At 39.1% G+C, this 16775-nt stretch overlaps 1 protein-coding gene across 2 annotated transcripts; it reads left to right on the forward strand.

Annotated features, from left to right (window-relative positions):
- The first annotated feature begins 1 nt into the window (after window position 1).
- LOC136248770 (tubulin gamma-1 chain) lies at window positions 2-16766 on the forward strand. Of its 2 annotated transcripts, XM_066040570.1 has the most exons (13): window positions 3-188; window positions 242-292; window positions 342-403; window positions 11611-11664; window positions 12572-12754; window positions 13671-13750; window positions 14453-14498; window positions 14547-14714; window positions 14939-15142; window positions 15851-15952; window positions 16236-16397; window positions 16456-16647; window positions 16700-16766. In XM_066040570.1, the coding sequence occupies exons 1-13, from the start codon at window positions 140-142 to the stop codon at window positions 16724-16726; spliced, it is 1380 nt and encodes a 459-aa protein (XP_065896642.1). In that variant the 5' UTR covers window positions 3-139; the 3' UTR covers window positions 16727-16766. The 2 variants fall into 2 exon arrangements, with proteins under 2 accessions (XP_065896643.1, XP_065896642.1); XM_066040571.1 differs by lacking the exon at window positions 14939-15142 and having other exon boundaries at window positions 2-188.
- Window positions 16767-16775: the final 9 nt, after the last annotated feature.

The raw sequence follows: 16775 nt of genomic DNA on the forward strand, positions 1-16775 counted from the left end.
CTCAAAAGACTCTTTTTAAGCGCTTAATATTTAAAATACTGGTAGGGGCATCTGGTAACATTTGGCGCGAATGTTTCCTAGTTGAAAATAATTCCAATCATCTTGTTTGAAGGTTATCCAGCAACTAAATCCAGTCACCATGCCCCGAGAAATCATTTCCGTACAGCTGGGACAATGTGGGAACCAGAGTAAGTGTATCCAGATGTAATGCTGTCACTAGTGTTTATATGTTACTATCTAGTTGGCATGGAATTCTGGAAACAGTTGTGTGCGGAACATGGCATCAATCCAGGTTGGAAGAGGTTGCTGCTTAAATTTATTAGAATACAACTTCATTACAGAGGGGATCTTGGAGAAGTATGCCACTGAAGGTAAAGACAGAAAAGATGTATTCTTTTATCAGGTGAGTGAACACTAATATACTGGACACGTATAGTAAGCTATCTATTCTTGGACACCATATACTTAGACACTCGTTCTTGTAAACTGCTAAACGAAATAATGTGAAAATAGGTGTGAATATACCTTGCATAAAGCCCAACCAGACTTCCAAGTTTGAGCGTAAAATCTTAATTGGTTGCTGCACTAGACCGGATCAAAGTTGCTGCACAAAATCCTGTATTCTAAATTTCATATATTCTTGGACACCCGCCAGTAATTCTACATGAAATACTTACCAAGCACACTCACCATGTCAGTATATATGTCCATCTTCTAAACTGGAAACCCCCTTTATAAATTCCCAGATCCGCCATTGCCAACACCATCACTTAGGGCTATTCATTGGCTATCAACAGAATCATAGTTTATTTCTTTCCATCTCATCTGTAGGTGGCTGTGATAGGGTGTGTCACCTCCTCTAATCTCGGACAGGAATTAATCAGCTTATTCTCGTAAACTACTATTTATTATTAGCACTTTACAGTGACCAGCACTACTAAACCGAATCATGAAAATTGGTGTGGAAATACTTAATAATGACTAACTAAACCTCCAAATTTGAGCTAAAAATCTTTTATGATAGATTTGTTAGGGTTGCAACAAAATCATATTCTCTGACAAACTACAAATATTCTTAAACAACAAATAGTATTTCCTACACCAAATAATTTAACCACTTGCAACCAACACCAAGTTTATTTCTTTCTGTTACATTTAAGGATAGCTTTAAGGGGGCATCTCCAAACTGATTTTGTTATACTTAACGTCATTGTGACGTTGGGGGGAGGGAGAGTCAGTCCATGATGTTCTTGAATTTTATTTAATGCAATGTAGTGTAAACAACTAGGAATAGTAATTACTGGAAGTAACCAAGCAGCAGTACTGTTTCAGGGATTTTTCTAGAAAATAAATTCAGGAGGGGGGCAATCCGAGTTTTTCAGAAATTGAAGGGGGAGAACTTAAATTAGGCTCAATCCCCCCCCCCCCCCCCCCATCATTATTAGGCTGGGGGGCAAAATTCCCCCCTTGCCCTCCCCTAGAAAAACCCCTGCTGTTTGTAGGCCATGTATTCAAGCAAGAATATTGTTGTGTACTAGCTTGTATTGACAGTACATTAGTTTCCTAGTGTGACATTATGGGGGGGGGGGAGAGGGTAGAATCATAATAACGTTAAATGTACCTAAATAAGCTTGGAGATGCCCCTATGCAGGCATGTAACGATTCTGTTCTCGGACGTGTTGCTTCTGAGCCTATCATCCATTCTTGGTTCCAACTATTTCTAGTGGTCCAAAGTGGTGATTTACTATACTATTTTAACCCTTAAACCCGCAGAGAATTTTTCAAAAATGCGTGTTTACACAATATGGGCATGCATGGCGACACTAGGTGGGGTAACTTAATTTTTACAGCCTACAAACACGCATAGATTAAAAGTGTGTTCATTGGGCTACTTGGAGAAGGTTAAATGAATACTGTAACTATAGTGGCTTACTTGTTATGAAGCAATGAACAGCGACGAGTGGCGTCTCTGTATTTCAAAAATCTTGCCACGTGTTTAATTTTGATTGTGGGTTTACTCATGTGAGTCATATATGGCCTGATGGAGAATTTCACGACGGATCAAATGGAAGTTGTTGCAAGGTGATAGGAGCAACTACCATCGAGTTATCGACTGTTGTATATAAAGGTATGTAAAGGGTTTGCGTGTTTCCTTACTGAAAAGTTATTTTCACGGCTAGTTTTGACCTCACCATTTAGCGTTAGGGTAAAACCCTAGGTATCACTTTAATCCTTGTTACATCACAAGTAGAATGACATAAATTGTGAAGCCATAGGATGGACACTTCGAAAGTTACAGCGCTTTGTGCAAGGCATGCATATTTATTAAATTTAAATCCAGTTTTCTGGATTATGCAGGTTTAAGGGTTAATGGGTAGATATAATTATTGGCATATTTTAGCTCCTTATGGTAGCTATGTAGCTAACTGTATAGCTGTTACTCATTAAATGGTTAATACAGGCCATGAAGTGTCATACACGTTGCATGTCATATCAAATCCATATAATTTAATGTGTTTTCAATATGTTTCTTAATCTCAAGACCGATCCATTATACATAAGCTCACTTATAAAAAAAACTTTAAAAAGCATGAGATAGCTAATCCGTGGCTTCTGTACAATATGACTACGATGTCGTAATCCAAGAACAGATCCTAAATTACAATAAAATCCCAGGAAATACTTGAAGCTGTTGAAATAGCATGAAGTGTCATCATTTTAAGCCACCAGAAAAGCTGCAGCCAAGAATAAATGAAACACCATAGAAACAACATGTCTGAGAATTAAGGTGGTTGCATACCCAAGCATTTCCGATCATAACTATCCATAAACGTGATGGGAAGAAATAAATTATGGCTCTGTTTACAACCTATGAATAGCTCTAACAGATGGTGTTGGTTGCAAGTGGTTAAATTATTTGGTATAGGAAATATTGTCCCTTGTCTAAGAATGAATGATGTTGGCAGAGGATGCAGAATTTTGAACTGCAGCTTTAATCCACTCTAGCAAGACAACCAAAGGCTCAAATTTGGAGGTTTAGTTGAGCTTTATGTGAAGTATTAGTATTTCCACACCAATTTTCATATGATTCGGTTTAATAGTTTATGAGAACAAGCTGATTAGCTCCTGTCCAAGATTAGAGGTGGTGACACACCCACACATTTCCTATCACAGATGAGATGAAAAGAAATAAACTATGGCTCTGCTGATACTCAATGAATAACCCTAAGTGATGGTGTTGGTAGTAAGTCATCAAAGTATTTGATGTAGGATTACTGGCGGGTGTCCGAGAATACATGAAATTTGTCTGAGAACACAGGATTTTGAGCAACAACTTTGATCCGGTCTAGTACAACAACCAATTATGATTTTAGGCTCAAACTTGGAAGTCTAGTTGGGCTATATGCAAGGTATATCCACACCAATTTTCACATGATTCCGTGTAGCAGTTTACAAGAACGAGTGTCCAAGTATACATGGTGTCCGAATATGCATAGCTTGTTGCTCTAGCTAATATTACAGCAGTACAGCTCTGTGCATATTAGTGCTGTACTGATATGAGATTTTGCCGATAACCGATATTGGATAACGTATTCAAATATACGTAGCCGATCTGACGTATTACTGTGTGCCTATCTGCTTTATAAGGAACCAATTTAACTTGTTTATAATGCTAGTAGTGCACAACAGTAGCTAACAGTACATTTAAGCAGTAATAGCAACATTGTCATGGTGGAGAATATAGTTCAATGCATTTATAAGCATCGTTTGGTGTACACGAGTAATGCATTTAAAAAACATTATCTGCTGCTGTTTCCATCATGCTGTTGTTTCCATCATGCTGTTGTTTCCATCATGCTGCTGTTTCCATCATGCTGCTGTTTCCATCATGCTGCTGATCCAATACCCAATACCCAATACAGGCGATGTATGGTTTTTCCGATAACCAATCCAATTATCAGTGCAACATTAGTATATATACTTAGCATGATGGTTCCTTGTGCGTATATTATGTAGTATGTTGGGGTGAGCCTGAGGAGCCCCACACAAGGTAGTCACTACCAAATATCCTGTAGAATGCCAGGAGCCAGTGTTGTACAGTATTGTGTTACACATCATTATGCCATTGCCACACCATTAATGTACCAGCACTCAGCTACCAGTAGTTTCGCATGGCCAAGCCATTGGGCCTGGCAGGCCATTGTGTGGAGAAGGCACGGTTTTCAGGTGATAAGTTTGTGTGATAATCGATAATCATGGCTCTCAACATGAAGCCTTTCAGTGCCAGGGTCGAGTGAGATCACTGACATGCACTTTGAGACGAAACTATAAAAACACTGCCATAATTACATCCCATGCAACCTGATGGAGATAACAAACACAACATACACAAAATGTGTCCTTAGGCAGATTATTGTTGTGTGGTTGTGCTTGCTGCTGTCTATTTACTCACATACCTTAAAGTATATTATTGGTGTAGTTACAGTCTGCTGATCAGCCGTTTGTTCAGTTCTCCAAAATTTAATTTCATCTTGTAGTGTATCCATTGCATCATGTGATCATTTTAGGACATGTACCATGAAACCACCTAACTTCAAAGGAAAATTTCAGGGTATATATCTCATAAACCCTGGCTTGCCATGGTACATTTAAGTTAAACCATGGCTGGGTAAGTTAAACCATGGCTGGGTTAGTTAAACCATGGCTGGCCATAGTTTATTTTAGTTAAACCATAGCCTTGATATCTGGTGAGGTAACGTTAGTTTGTGTTTATAAGAATCCTCGCAGCATTCGATTGTGGGGGTTTATTATTGCTCACGTGATGAAAACTATGAGGCCGATTTTCCATCCTACAGGAGGCGATACGACTCCCTCACCACCCTATGAGTTGACAAACGAAAGTTCAAGGTGAGAACTAGTGTCATGGGTAATTTACAAGCGCTTGTCCGTGTGTTTGATTATGTACCACGTCCACTTTTCATATATCACAAGGTAACCACTCTACAGTGAAGCTTACCCCTCTAGATGTTTAGAAAACTGTGTAAACAGTGTTTAAGTGATGTAGCAACTTTGAAACACTTGTAAAATTGCTAAATTGAGTGTTTCCGTGATATCCGTAGGATTTGCCCATTTATGTTAACAAACGTAGTCACAACGTTAGTTGTTGCTGTCCCATAATCGAATTTCACAAGTTGGTCTATATAATGAATTTGGTGGTTGGTCTCGTATTGGTTTGGGTGATTAGTCGCCCGCAGGCTCTTAGCCTGCATTGGCATGGTACATATCAATTGTATCACGTGCCCTCGTGATTTGCCTGATATGTACACCCACGCTCTCAGGCCTAATGGCCCTCGAGCTTAGGTGTACATATCAGGCAAATCACTCGGGTATATGATACAACTATTACATATGGTCCAGCTAACATTAAAATTAACAGATAACAGTTGCTAGTGACAGACAGTTGAAATACTCTACTTCTTTTATCATTAAGGTCTGCTGTTGGCAACCATGTCTTAATCCAGTACCCTGATCCATCCTCTATAGATGTGAGAGCATGCATTTGCACCTTAACTTGTGAGAATCATGCAGGAGGGGTGACAATGTGGTCTTCCATCAAGACTATGCATCACTTATGTTTACTGTTATGGTGGTTGTACTTGGTTGTATGTGCCGTTGGCCTAGATAAAATTTAATAACAAGTAGTTAAACTGACTGTCTTCTTTACTGCCTGCAATGCATAACAGCTCATTGATCAGTACAACACATACATCATTATTTGTGTACCTAATTATGCAACAGGCTTTCTCAACATGATTGATGACATCATCCAGTGAATAAGCACTGTGCTCACATGACATCCTATCATGTGATGTTATGATGAAATCTTATGATGAAATTTTACAATTCCCTCTTGATGTCATTACTGCTGTCTCAGCACTGGTTTGAACGCTTTGGTTGTAAATCATCAAAGCTTCAAACAGTCTTTAGCATTAAAAATTATATACACAGTAACGATTCATGTTATTTTGTATGCTACTATCAGGTCCCACTGTTTGGTGTTGATGGAATCAATCATTGGCATTATCATGAACCGGATAGTGGGTTCATTATTCATAATAGGTTCATTATTCATAATAGGGTTTGTGTTTTGCAAAAATCCAAAATGAATGCACGCCAACTTGGAAAACATCCTTCAACTCAAGAGAGCCCTGTGGTGGTTTGTTACAAGGACTATACGTAGGTCCACTAGTGAGTATCAAATGAAAAGGATTTTAGTTTGCTGTATCATGATCAATCTGTCCACATAGTGCTAAAAACTAACTTTCCTATAAACAATGCTGTGCCTGCCTCATTGCAACCTTATAGTAAATGACTAAATCAATTAATCCATTAATGGATTTATAAAAAGTAAACAAACTAGATAGATAAAAAAATTGGATAAATTTAGAAAGAGGAATCGGGTTCACTAAAAAATTCCACCAAACAAGAAGGGATCGCTGTAAACCACTAATCCCTATTTTGACTGTTCTATCGAGGCAAATTAGGGGTGTGGTTTACCATACCTCTCCAGTGATCCCTTCTTGTTTGGTGGCTTTTATTAGTGATCCCTGTTCCCCTTTTTAAATTTCCAATCTTTTATCTATCTTGTTGTACTTTGCCATACATGTGTTTGTAAACAATACACTCTAGTGTCCATGTCTTAAGCCTGTTAGCTCACCAACTGTAGCACTAATTGATGCAGCGTTTATATACACACAACACACATATATGTATCTAGTTCTGTACAAATATATTTAAAAAAATAAAACGTACATCTGTAACACATGAAGATAGTTTGTGCACCCATATGATTGATTAGTTGAGTATGAAATTCTCTTGCCTTATGGTATAGGATTGTTCTGTTGGGAAAGAGGATCTATATTGCTGTCTTGTAGGAAAATGGCGGTGGATCAGTCGGAGGCTTGCTTATCAATGCAAGAAGCCAGCAGCATAGTGGAAATATGGGAGAAAACTATGTTTTTATTTTATGATGTGGCCCTCATTGCAGCTTCTCGAGTGTATCCATGGAGACTCAACCTCAGGTTGCTGCCATACTAATTGTGGTTCGGATGTGAGGCAGTTTGCGGGCTTGATGTCTACCCTGACTCTGATCAGAGGAAGTGCTTAGCTTTCTCCTTAGGCTCCTCAAGAGTAGTGATATCAAGCTCAGCTGTGAGATCTTTGTAGAGGAGGACAAAAAAGAAAAGATGTTTTCTGCTATGTAGAAATGTTTGCTGTCAATGCTATGTAGTAACGTCATGTTATCGCACGATGGTTTGCAGACGATCATTGAAAATTTTGACCACCCACATGGCTACCCAAATGCCAGCCCTCAACACTGATAAAAACTTAGTAACGGTGAATTATGACAAAGCAGTTCAGAAAGCTTGCCAACTTCCACCATTAGAGGGTAAGGCCAGTTTAGAAAAGTCAATTCATCGAACATGATTTGCACAGTGACCTCGATGTTATGTTATACTCTGTCTGTTTGCCTTCTTGCTGAATTGTAAGGATATTTCATTAGTTATGGGCATAAGTTCCACATAGGATACACTATTTGGGGTAGAGAGTAGGCTTGTAGAGTTTGAAATTTTTAACTAATGAAATGTTGGCATGGCACATGTCAGAAAATGTTCAAGACTTCTATTCCATAGTGACACCCTATAGTACGTTCGCGTTGAGCTGAATCCTGGGTTGTTGATTAAGAAGCCATACAAGATCAAAGGCTTTAAACATAATGTTTATGACGCATTTATTCGTAAGCCCATGTTACGGGTGCGCACTTAATTGTTGTGAATATGGCGTCCAGTGCACCGTCAGCGAGTGCGGAGCGAACCCCCCTTGGAAAGAAGTTAAACAGCCAAACGAAGTATCTACTTATGAAACTATGGGAGTACTTTAAGCAAGAAGCGAAGAAATGTAAAATTTCTATCAACATCACGGAGAGAATCTCGAAGGCCACCGGTATTGTATGTAATGCCTTCTTTGCTGGGTTTTGGCATACATTACGCCACGCAGAGATTTCAAGGACATCTATTAGAATGGAGCACCGCAAGAAAGGTGGTTTATTTACGCCAAGAAAAAGATACAAAATGCACTTTGCACAAGCCCGCTCAATTGTAATCGTCAGGTACAAATGTTCACGAGTCCATGTTGATGCAGACAGTTTTGACCCAGATACTGTCAGACAAGATCCATTCATTGTACGAAAGGAAGGAAATCTATCGCTCTCAAAGATTTTGGTAAGTTAAATTTTGAAACCTGGAACTTTGTCACGTACTCCGTCTTAGGCCAAACTTAAGAATGATGGTGTTTTCTCTGGGGGTAGAACATTGCTTTAAAGAGTGTTGAGTGATATGGGATTTAAGTACAAGACGATTAATGACAAGAGGTTAGAATTGAAACTGTTTGTGCTTTAATGTCACTACACGTATATGCAGGGTATGCTATGAGCAGCCCTGCACAGTCCATCAGCATCATAAATATTAAAGACGAACGAGGTGCAACAGAACTGAAGGAAGACCAGTTGTGTATTTGGATGAGACTTGGGTAATGAAGAACTTCTAGAGCAATTCCTCATCCAAATCAGCAGTGATAGTGAAGATGGTGATGGTGGTATTAATGAATCTTCCACTAGCAGCAACGGGTCCAAGTCTTCTTCTGGGCTTACTTCATCTGATGTAAGATTGTTTGATATTTGCAGCATTGGTGTTACAACTTGATTTTGTTCCCCAGGAGTCATCGGGTAGCTGGGATTAAACTCTGTGAAGTACATAAAAATACAGATGAAGTGTAAGTGTGTGCACTTTAATAAAAAATACCATTGCTTTATTGTGCTAGCAGAAGTTGAACATACCATCCCTTGTATATGAAATCAGTGCAGGAGTGTTTGGAAGTCACTACAGGTACTATCAGCCCAAATTCATACAAACAGTATTATTTCATTTGTTGAAAATTTTAAGAGTTTTTTGGGAATGTAACTTCAAAAACAAAATGCTGGCTGTTAAAACTGTGTACATGTGTGGTGAAGTGATGAGAAAAGGATTAAAATGACAAATTGACTAAATGGGAACAGAAGACGATAGTCAGCTGTGGTGAATGTGAAATAAAATACATGTTGTTTGGCTCACTTGCAGGAACACCAATGCTGAATAACAGATTTTGAGCTGTTATAATTTGGTTTTTTTCTCTTTTGAGGCTGAAGAAGTTTTTTACCTAAATATAAGCAGGCCACTTATCTTCTAAATAGTGCAACAGTGGCCCCAGCTCTTCTACTTATGCAACTCTGTTTTACACACTCAAAATCTGTTTTATTTTTCTTGTAAAAGTGTATTACAGCCTCTTACATAACGGATGGTGAAATCATGCGTGTTGAGGGCGGGTGTGTGACGTCTGGCTTGGCCACAAACATGTGTCAACATGACCATCAAAGGGCCGCGCTTTAGAGGCTTCCCCATTGAAAATGTATGGCGAAACTTTACAGTGTCATAACTGGAGTGTCTTACATTCGAATGAAGCGCTTTTAATATATTTTTAGCGGATCGAGAAGCGCTACATATCGAGCAATACAGGAGGCCCATGCGATGTAGCAATCGTAAGTTATTAATCGTTTTTGAGGGTTCAGCTCAACGCGAACGTACTATAGCAGTAGAAATCGCTGTGTAACTACTGCCAAAGGGAGTACATTAGAACGTAGGTCAATAGTGTAGGCCGTAGGGCTGTAATCGTCATTCCATGTAGTGAGAAGTAGCTGTGCTCGAAAAACCTGTTTGCGAACTTGCGGTAATGGCAATTTTTTGGTGCTGTACTGCTAACGGAACATGCTAGAAGTTTCCCTTAATAAACTAGTTGGTGCCAGCTTGATGATTGATATGCAACAAGTCTGTGGTCAATCAGTGCTATATGATTTGGGAGTTAGCTAGTTATATAGTAGCTAATTTTTGCTTCACAGGCATAGCAACTCCCACATCATACCCTGACTACACCATATGACAATGGGTAATGTGACAGTGAGTTATGTAAAGTCCAAATTCTACTTCATCACCATCCGTATCATCTAGAACACAGCTAAGGAAAATAGGGAGGGGGGATGGGAGCCAACCTGTACTAAACACGTGGCATAGAATGAATTAAAGCACACCATACAAACCTTGTATATCCCCTGCGTCACGTGAGGTGTGATGCCAACACATTATGTATTCTTGTGGGAGCTTATTTTCTGTCTAATTCATTATGTTCAACCGCCAGAAAATACATGGATAAAATGTAGCAAGGCTTGATGAATGGATCAGTTTGCGTGTCCATGACTTATTTTGATTTCATTGTCAAATGAAAACAGCCATTTCTTCTTGTCAAAATACCATTACACATGCAAAGGTATAAAAGTTTGCACTCAGAATTGGGTTTGCTGGTATGAGCTTCTTGAAGTATGTTGTATTAAACTCAATATAGACCAGGACACTTTGTAGTTATTGTACATGGTAGGGCTCTCACAATTAATCGATTAAATCAATTATTCGATGAAAAATTTTAATCAATTTTTTAATTGGTTGATCGCATAGTGTATGTGATTAAATAATAGTTAGACACCAAGACCAAGGAAACTAAGCGATTTAGTAACCCTGATGGCCCGAGGCTGTAGTGTCCCGAGCGCAGCGAGGGCGCTATTAAGGGCCAGAGGGGTTACTAAATTGCTTAGTTCCCGTTGGTCGCGGTGTCTAACTTATTTAGACTATGGTTTAAAGTACATACCTTTATAGCCAGAGCATTAGGGTGGGGTGAAAGAGCAATACAGAACAGCAGAATGGTTTCTTCCTTATGTCCTTACAGCGCCCACAAAAAAATTTTTTCAACCGGTAACCAGAGTAACGGCTAGAGCTTTAGTAGATACGCCGCTTAGTCTACTATTTCTCCAGAATTATTCGCAGAACACGGAGAAGAATTGTATTACAGTATTATCAAGTACTCCAGTGTACCTTTTGTGTTGTAATTATTTTTCACGTACAAATTTGCCTGAGGGCGGGTTACTAAATGAACTTGTGTAGGTGACTAAATGAGTATGTCAGGTGACTAAGTGATTTAGTAACCCTGTAAATGAGCTATATCATAGTCTAAGTGTAGCTGATGCTATATGCATGGTGTGCTACATATAGATTAATTGATTTAGTAATTGATGATTAATTGATTAATTTTTAAACTGAGAGCCCTTGTACTGTACATAGGCAAGCAATACTCTAATAGAACAGTGACGTAATAGGGATTTGTGGTTTACATTATCACCCCAATGATCCCTTCTTGTTTGGTGGCTTTTTCAGTGATGCGTATTCCTCTTTGAAAATAATTTATATTAACAAACCATGTCGCCAACATATGTGACCATACACAACGGGTTTGTGCAACTCCTAAATTCTGTGTATTTTGTGATGGTATAAGCCGACTGTGTGTTACCATACTTATCACTGACACAGCTCACATGTGACATATGTAATTGTTTGTATAGTAACTACTATATTGTAACTATACTTACTATTGTTGCTATTACATCACCACTGGTTATGGTACTACACACAGGCGGATGATGAGCACTACATCCCAAGAGCTGTATTACTGGACTTGGAGCCAAGAGTGAGTCCAGTAGTATATAACATGAATAACGCAACTACATTAGACCCTCAGTTATCCAAACCCTTTTGTTCTCAGGAAATGGTAAAAAGTGTTAATTGTTCTGAAACTGAAGCCATTACATTTATATACAGAGCTCTGTTAAAATACACACTTGTGCTCAAAATACTCTAATAGAACAGTCGAATCATTTCCTAATCAAGGGTACGGATAAATGAGGGTCTACTGTACCTCTTAAAAACACACCCCTGAGTTGTAGTCAGCCTGCATAAGGAACACTTGTCTCCTCCAGTATTTTATATCCCTCTGAACTAAGGATATAACAGAGAGCAAAATTAACACCTAATAATGTTCATCTTAGAGAGGGCTCAGTCATATATATGTGTGTGGGCTGTATAGCTAATAATCTTTGGAGGTTTGGTCATTGAACAAAAGATTCAAGGTACTTTGTTGCATATTCATAGTATTGGGGGTATGTAGTACAACTTTTGAACAGAAAACAGTGTGATTTCTGTCTCTCAACAATTTTTCTTCCTACGGAATACATTCTCCTACTTTGGTCACTTTTGGGCCAAGCAGTTGGTTACATTATTCAGTGACTTTATTGTACTGTATAGTCAAAATTCAAATGAATGCCATGGAGGTGCTCCTATTGCTGTTATGATTGACTTCTAGCAACTAGAGATGTGCAGCTTGTAATACCATATAGCCAGGGGACAATCTTATGCTACAATGTGTAGAAAGAAATTTTCACAATTTTCATTCACAAAATGCCAGACACATAATGATGATATGTACACAAGCTGTCACTTGTGTAATTTGTGAAAATTTTGTCACTCAAACATTTCCAGCTATACCCTGTACATGCATCGACTGACATATCAACATGACATCATTTCCTGTTGGTCAGGTGATCCACGGCATCCTGTCCTCCCCATATGCCAAACTATATAACCCTGAGAACATCTACATGTCAGAACATGGTGGTGGAGCAGGGAATAACTGGGCCAGTGGATATGCACAGTCTGAACGCCTCAGTGAGGAGATCTTTGATATCATTGACCGTGAAGCAGATGGCAGTGACAGTCTAGAGGTGTGTGTGTGTGTGTGTTGTGTGTGTGTGTGTGTGTGTGTGTGTGTGTGTGTGTGTGTGTGTGTGTGTGTGTGTGTGTGTGTGTGTGTGTGTGTGTGTGTGCAGTATGTGTTACTGTCTATGTGTGTAGGGTGTGCATGTGTGTAGTGAGTGTGTGAGCACGTGTGTGTAGTGTGTTTATTGTTCAAATTTGGTAGCCATATACAGTGTAGGGAAGGCGTATACCAGAGGAGGTTGGAAGTGCTGCTCAAAAATATTACGTTAATTGCATACCTCTGTTTAGAATTTCATGTGAGCCTCAATAGTCGTAATACAAAACTAGCGAACAGTGGGGATCACTGGAGATCATTAGATATTTAGATTGTACTTCGTGTAAGCATTACGATGATGTACTTTGTTTTGTAAAATCACTTAGTGTTCAGGGCAAAACTGATGAAACACTTTCGCACGTAGAACACTTGCACTAACCAGGTATGTATATTATTCAACAAGACAATGATGCCATACTTCGTTACACCATTTACACGATTTAGTTAATCACAGAATACAAGCATTTTGGATAATTCATTTTAACGGCGCTTAAACCGCTTCCACCCTCCTCTGGGCGTATTCACAGCCTTGCATGTCTAAACCATTTTCTACACTTGGTGCTTATGTGTTCTAATTGATACCATACAACAGAAAATTTTTGATGAATCAGTTAAACTTGTCAACTTTTAATTAGTTAACATCAACAAGCACCAGTGAGTGTTTATTATTTGTCAACATTTAATTTGTCAAAGCTGTGGATTTGTCAATTTTCTCTTCTGTCAAATTTTCTGTCATACAGTAAATATTGTGTGAAACTAGGATGACAATTTCATTGTATTCTGTATCAACCATTTACTACAATCTCTATAATTGCTGTTTTGTATAGGGTTTTGTGCTGTGTCATTCCATTGCTGGAGGTACTGGGTCAGGAATGGGATCATTCTTCTTGGAGAGGCTGAATGACAGGTGCCTAGTTATGTTGTGACTACCATTTAAACTAATGCCCAAGAATTTTATAAGTGATCATAGGTCTGGTGATTAAATGAGGCCACAATGTGACTTGTATTGTAGTAGAAATAACCTAGTCTCATGTGGCTAGACTGCTATCTTGCCTCCTCTTTTTCTTTGTGATGTCATTGGTCAGCGAGATAGGGTCTGGTGAATTACCGTTGACTAAGTTGTGAATTTCCACCAAAATTTGGTGGATTTGATTTCATTGGCTAGCTGTATGTTGGCATGGCAAAACATAAATTTTACCGCAAAACTTTGAACAAGGCTGATACTGTTGCTACGTATGGCTATGTAGCATCTTCCCTGCAAGAACAGCAAGAAACTATGGTAACTGTTTTCCCGTGAACGCAACTTGTCAACGGTAATTCACCTGACCCTATCTTGCCAACCAATGACGTCACAAAGAAAAAGAGGAGGCGAGATAGCAGTCTGGCCACGCGAGACTGGAAATAACCCTCGTTCAGTAGAGTTAATAGTATTTTGTTGAGAGTTTGACCTATTAATTCAATATGACTTTACAAGCGAGCTCCTAGCAACAGATGTAACCTCAGGTCCTGTGGTTTCTAATTTCTGTAGAATGCTGCAATTTGTAGTTGAACTATTTTGCGGTTTAACATTCAATTATTCAGGACTTGTTACTATCACTCCTTCACACAGGTTTCCAAAGAAGTTGATCCAAACATACTCTGTCTTTCCCAATTTAGTAAGTGACTGATTGTTATTAGGTTTAACCTATCTGAACTTGGTTTAGGATGAGTTTAGTGATGTTGTTGTGCAGCCATACAACTCAATACTGACTCTAAAGAGACTGACGTTACATGCAGACTGTGTGGTTGTCCTTGACAACACAGCTCTGAATCGTATTGCAGCTGAACGGCTTCGTATTCCCAACCCAACTTTCTCCCAAGTCAACCAACTAGTGAGATATAACTGTGTTACACTGGAACCTGTTAATGTGGACACTTGAGGACACCTGCATAATCCAGACACTTAGTTAAGGTCCCTTAGTATCCCTTTCTACATAAACTGACCTGGAAAATTAGGAACAGTTTGATAATCACTTGGTTGGTCCCAAGGTGTCCATGTTACACACGTTCCAGTGTATTTACACTCTGTTACCTTGGTGATGATGATGATGTGCAGGTGTCCACAATTATGGCGACAAGTACAGCCACCCTTCGTTACCCTGGTTACATGCACAATGATCTGATTGGTCTAATATCATCGTTGATCCCCACCCCCCGACTACATTACCTCATGACCGGCTATACCCCTCTAACAACGGACACTCAAATTGACAGTGTTCGCAAAACTACTGTACTGGATGTCATGAGAAGACTATTACAGGTTGTGTGTGCGTGCGTGCGTGCGTGTTTGGGTATGTGTGCATGCATAATGTGTGTACCATATTTACTTGGCTAAATGTTGGGGCTACTATTAACTTAAGTTTTTTAAAATAATAAGTATGGCCACAAAGGTGATTGTTCAAAATATCAATAAAAGATTGTTGAGTATACAATGAAACCTGTGTATTAAGGACAGCTTGGTGCCAACCAATAGTGTCTCCTGATTATCAAGGTGTCCTGATTTTCCAGGTCAGTTTACATGCTAAAGGATAATTTGGGACGTGTCCAGATTATGTAGGTGTCCTCATTTTCAAGTGTCCCTGATTAACAGGTTCCAAACTGTGAATCAACTTTTCCTGGTCTAATGTTACCACCACTGGGCTATAGCAGTATGAAAAGTGTGGTTTACTACACTGTGGTAGATCTGGTTGTTCTATTAGAGTATTGACTGTTGTATAAGAGAGTTTTGCTATTAGTTCCAGAAGTTCTTAACCTTTGATCCAAAGAATGATGACATCCCAATGCATGAGATGAGTAAAGTGTCATGCTAATAATTATAGCTTATACTACTTTGCGGTTTACTGGGATATAAAGTACAGTATCCCCTCATGCTGGAATATATGGTGTCATGTAGCAAGTGAATTTGCCTAATCATTTTGCAATCCTTATTAACCTTGATTAGTAGTGTTATCTCATCTCTTTTCTACAGCCCAAAAATGTGATGGTGTCAGCGTCCACAAAGGACAAGAGAGTCAACCATTGCTACATCTCCATCCTTAATATCATCCAAGGAGAAGTAGACCCTACACAGGTTAGCTACCTCAGGCTAGTGCAGGGTTCTGTCCACAGTTGTGTATATTTGAATGTGCTGACCCAAGCTGTTTGGGCTGCAAATGGTTTGGTCTACACTCAAAAGAGTACTTCCTAATACTAGTAACTAGTCGAGTACTTTAACAAGCTAAACTGATGTGAAGATATTTGAGGCACAAGTTCCTCACCAATAATATTGTGCTGTTTTCAAGGGGTCACTGCCGACCAGTGTTGACAGGATCCTGTTGATGTTTACTTGTTGTTACTATCACATCTTGGAACAGGTGCACAAGAGTTTACTAAGGATCCGGGAGAGAAAGCTGGCACAGTTTATTCCATGGGGTCCAGCTGGTATCCAGGTTGCTCTGTCTCGCAAGTCACCATATTTACAATCAGCTCATCGTGTTAGCGGGCTAATGATGGCTAACCACACAAGTATCACTTCAGTACGTATTCGTCTGTTTGTGTGTGTGTCCTCTGTGTTTACCGGTGCTGTTCCCCTAGCTGTTTGACCGCACTTGTCACCAATATGATAAGTTGAGGAAGAGGGAAGCTTTCTTGGAGCAGTTCAAGAAAGAACCAATGTTTAAAGATGACTTAACAGAGTTGGACCGGTCAAGAGAAATAGTCCAAGACCTCATCAAGGAGTACGAGGCATCAACTAGACCAGATTACATACAGTGGGGCACACAAAAGGTATGAAGGATATATTTTCAGCCATTTTTAAATCTTATATTTGTCTGTGTAGGCGCAGAAATTTCATGTTGACACTTAACACACTTATTTTAATAATTGTATTTGTAATTATAAATTCATGTAAATAC

Source organism: Dysidea avara, chromosome 3, assembly GCF_963678975.1.
Source record: "Dysidea avara chromosome 3, odDysAvar1.4, whole genome shotgun sequence".
NCBI lineage: Eukaryota > Metazoa > Porifera > Demospongiae > Dictyoceratida > Dysideidae > Dysidea > Dysidea avara.

Bases quoted from the DNA above. Each gene is read 5' to 3' on its own strand.
- LOC136248770 (XM_066040570.1), top strand. From the start codon at position 140: ATGCCCCGAGAAATCATTTCCGTACAGCTGGGACAATGTGGGAACCAG. The intron at 189-241 runs GTAAGTGTATCC...GTTACTATCTAG, and splicing joins GGGACAATGTGGGAACCAGA to TTGGCATGGAATTCTGGAAA. The intron at 14,715-14,938 runs GTGAGATATAAC...GATGATGTGCAG, and splicing joins TCTCCCAAGTCAACCAACTA to GTGTCCACAATTATGGCGAC.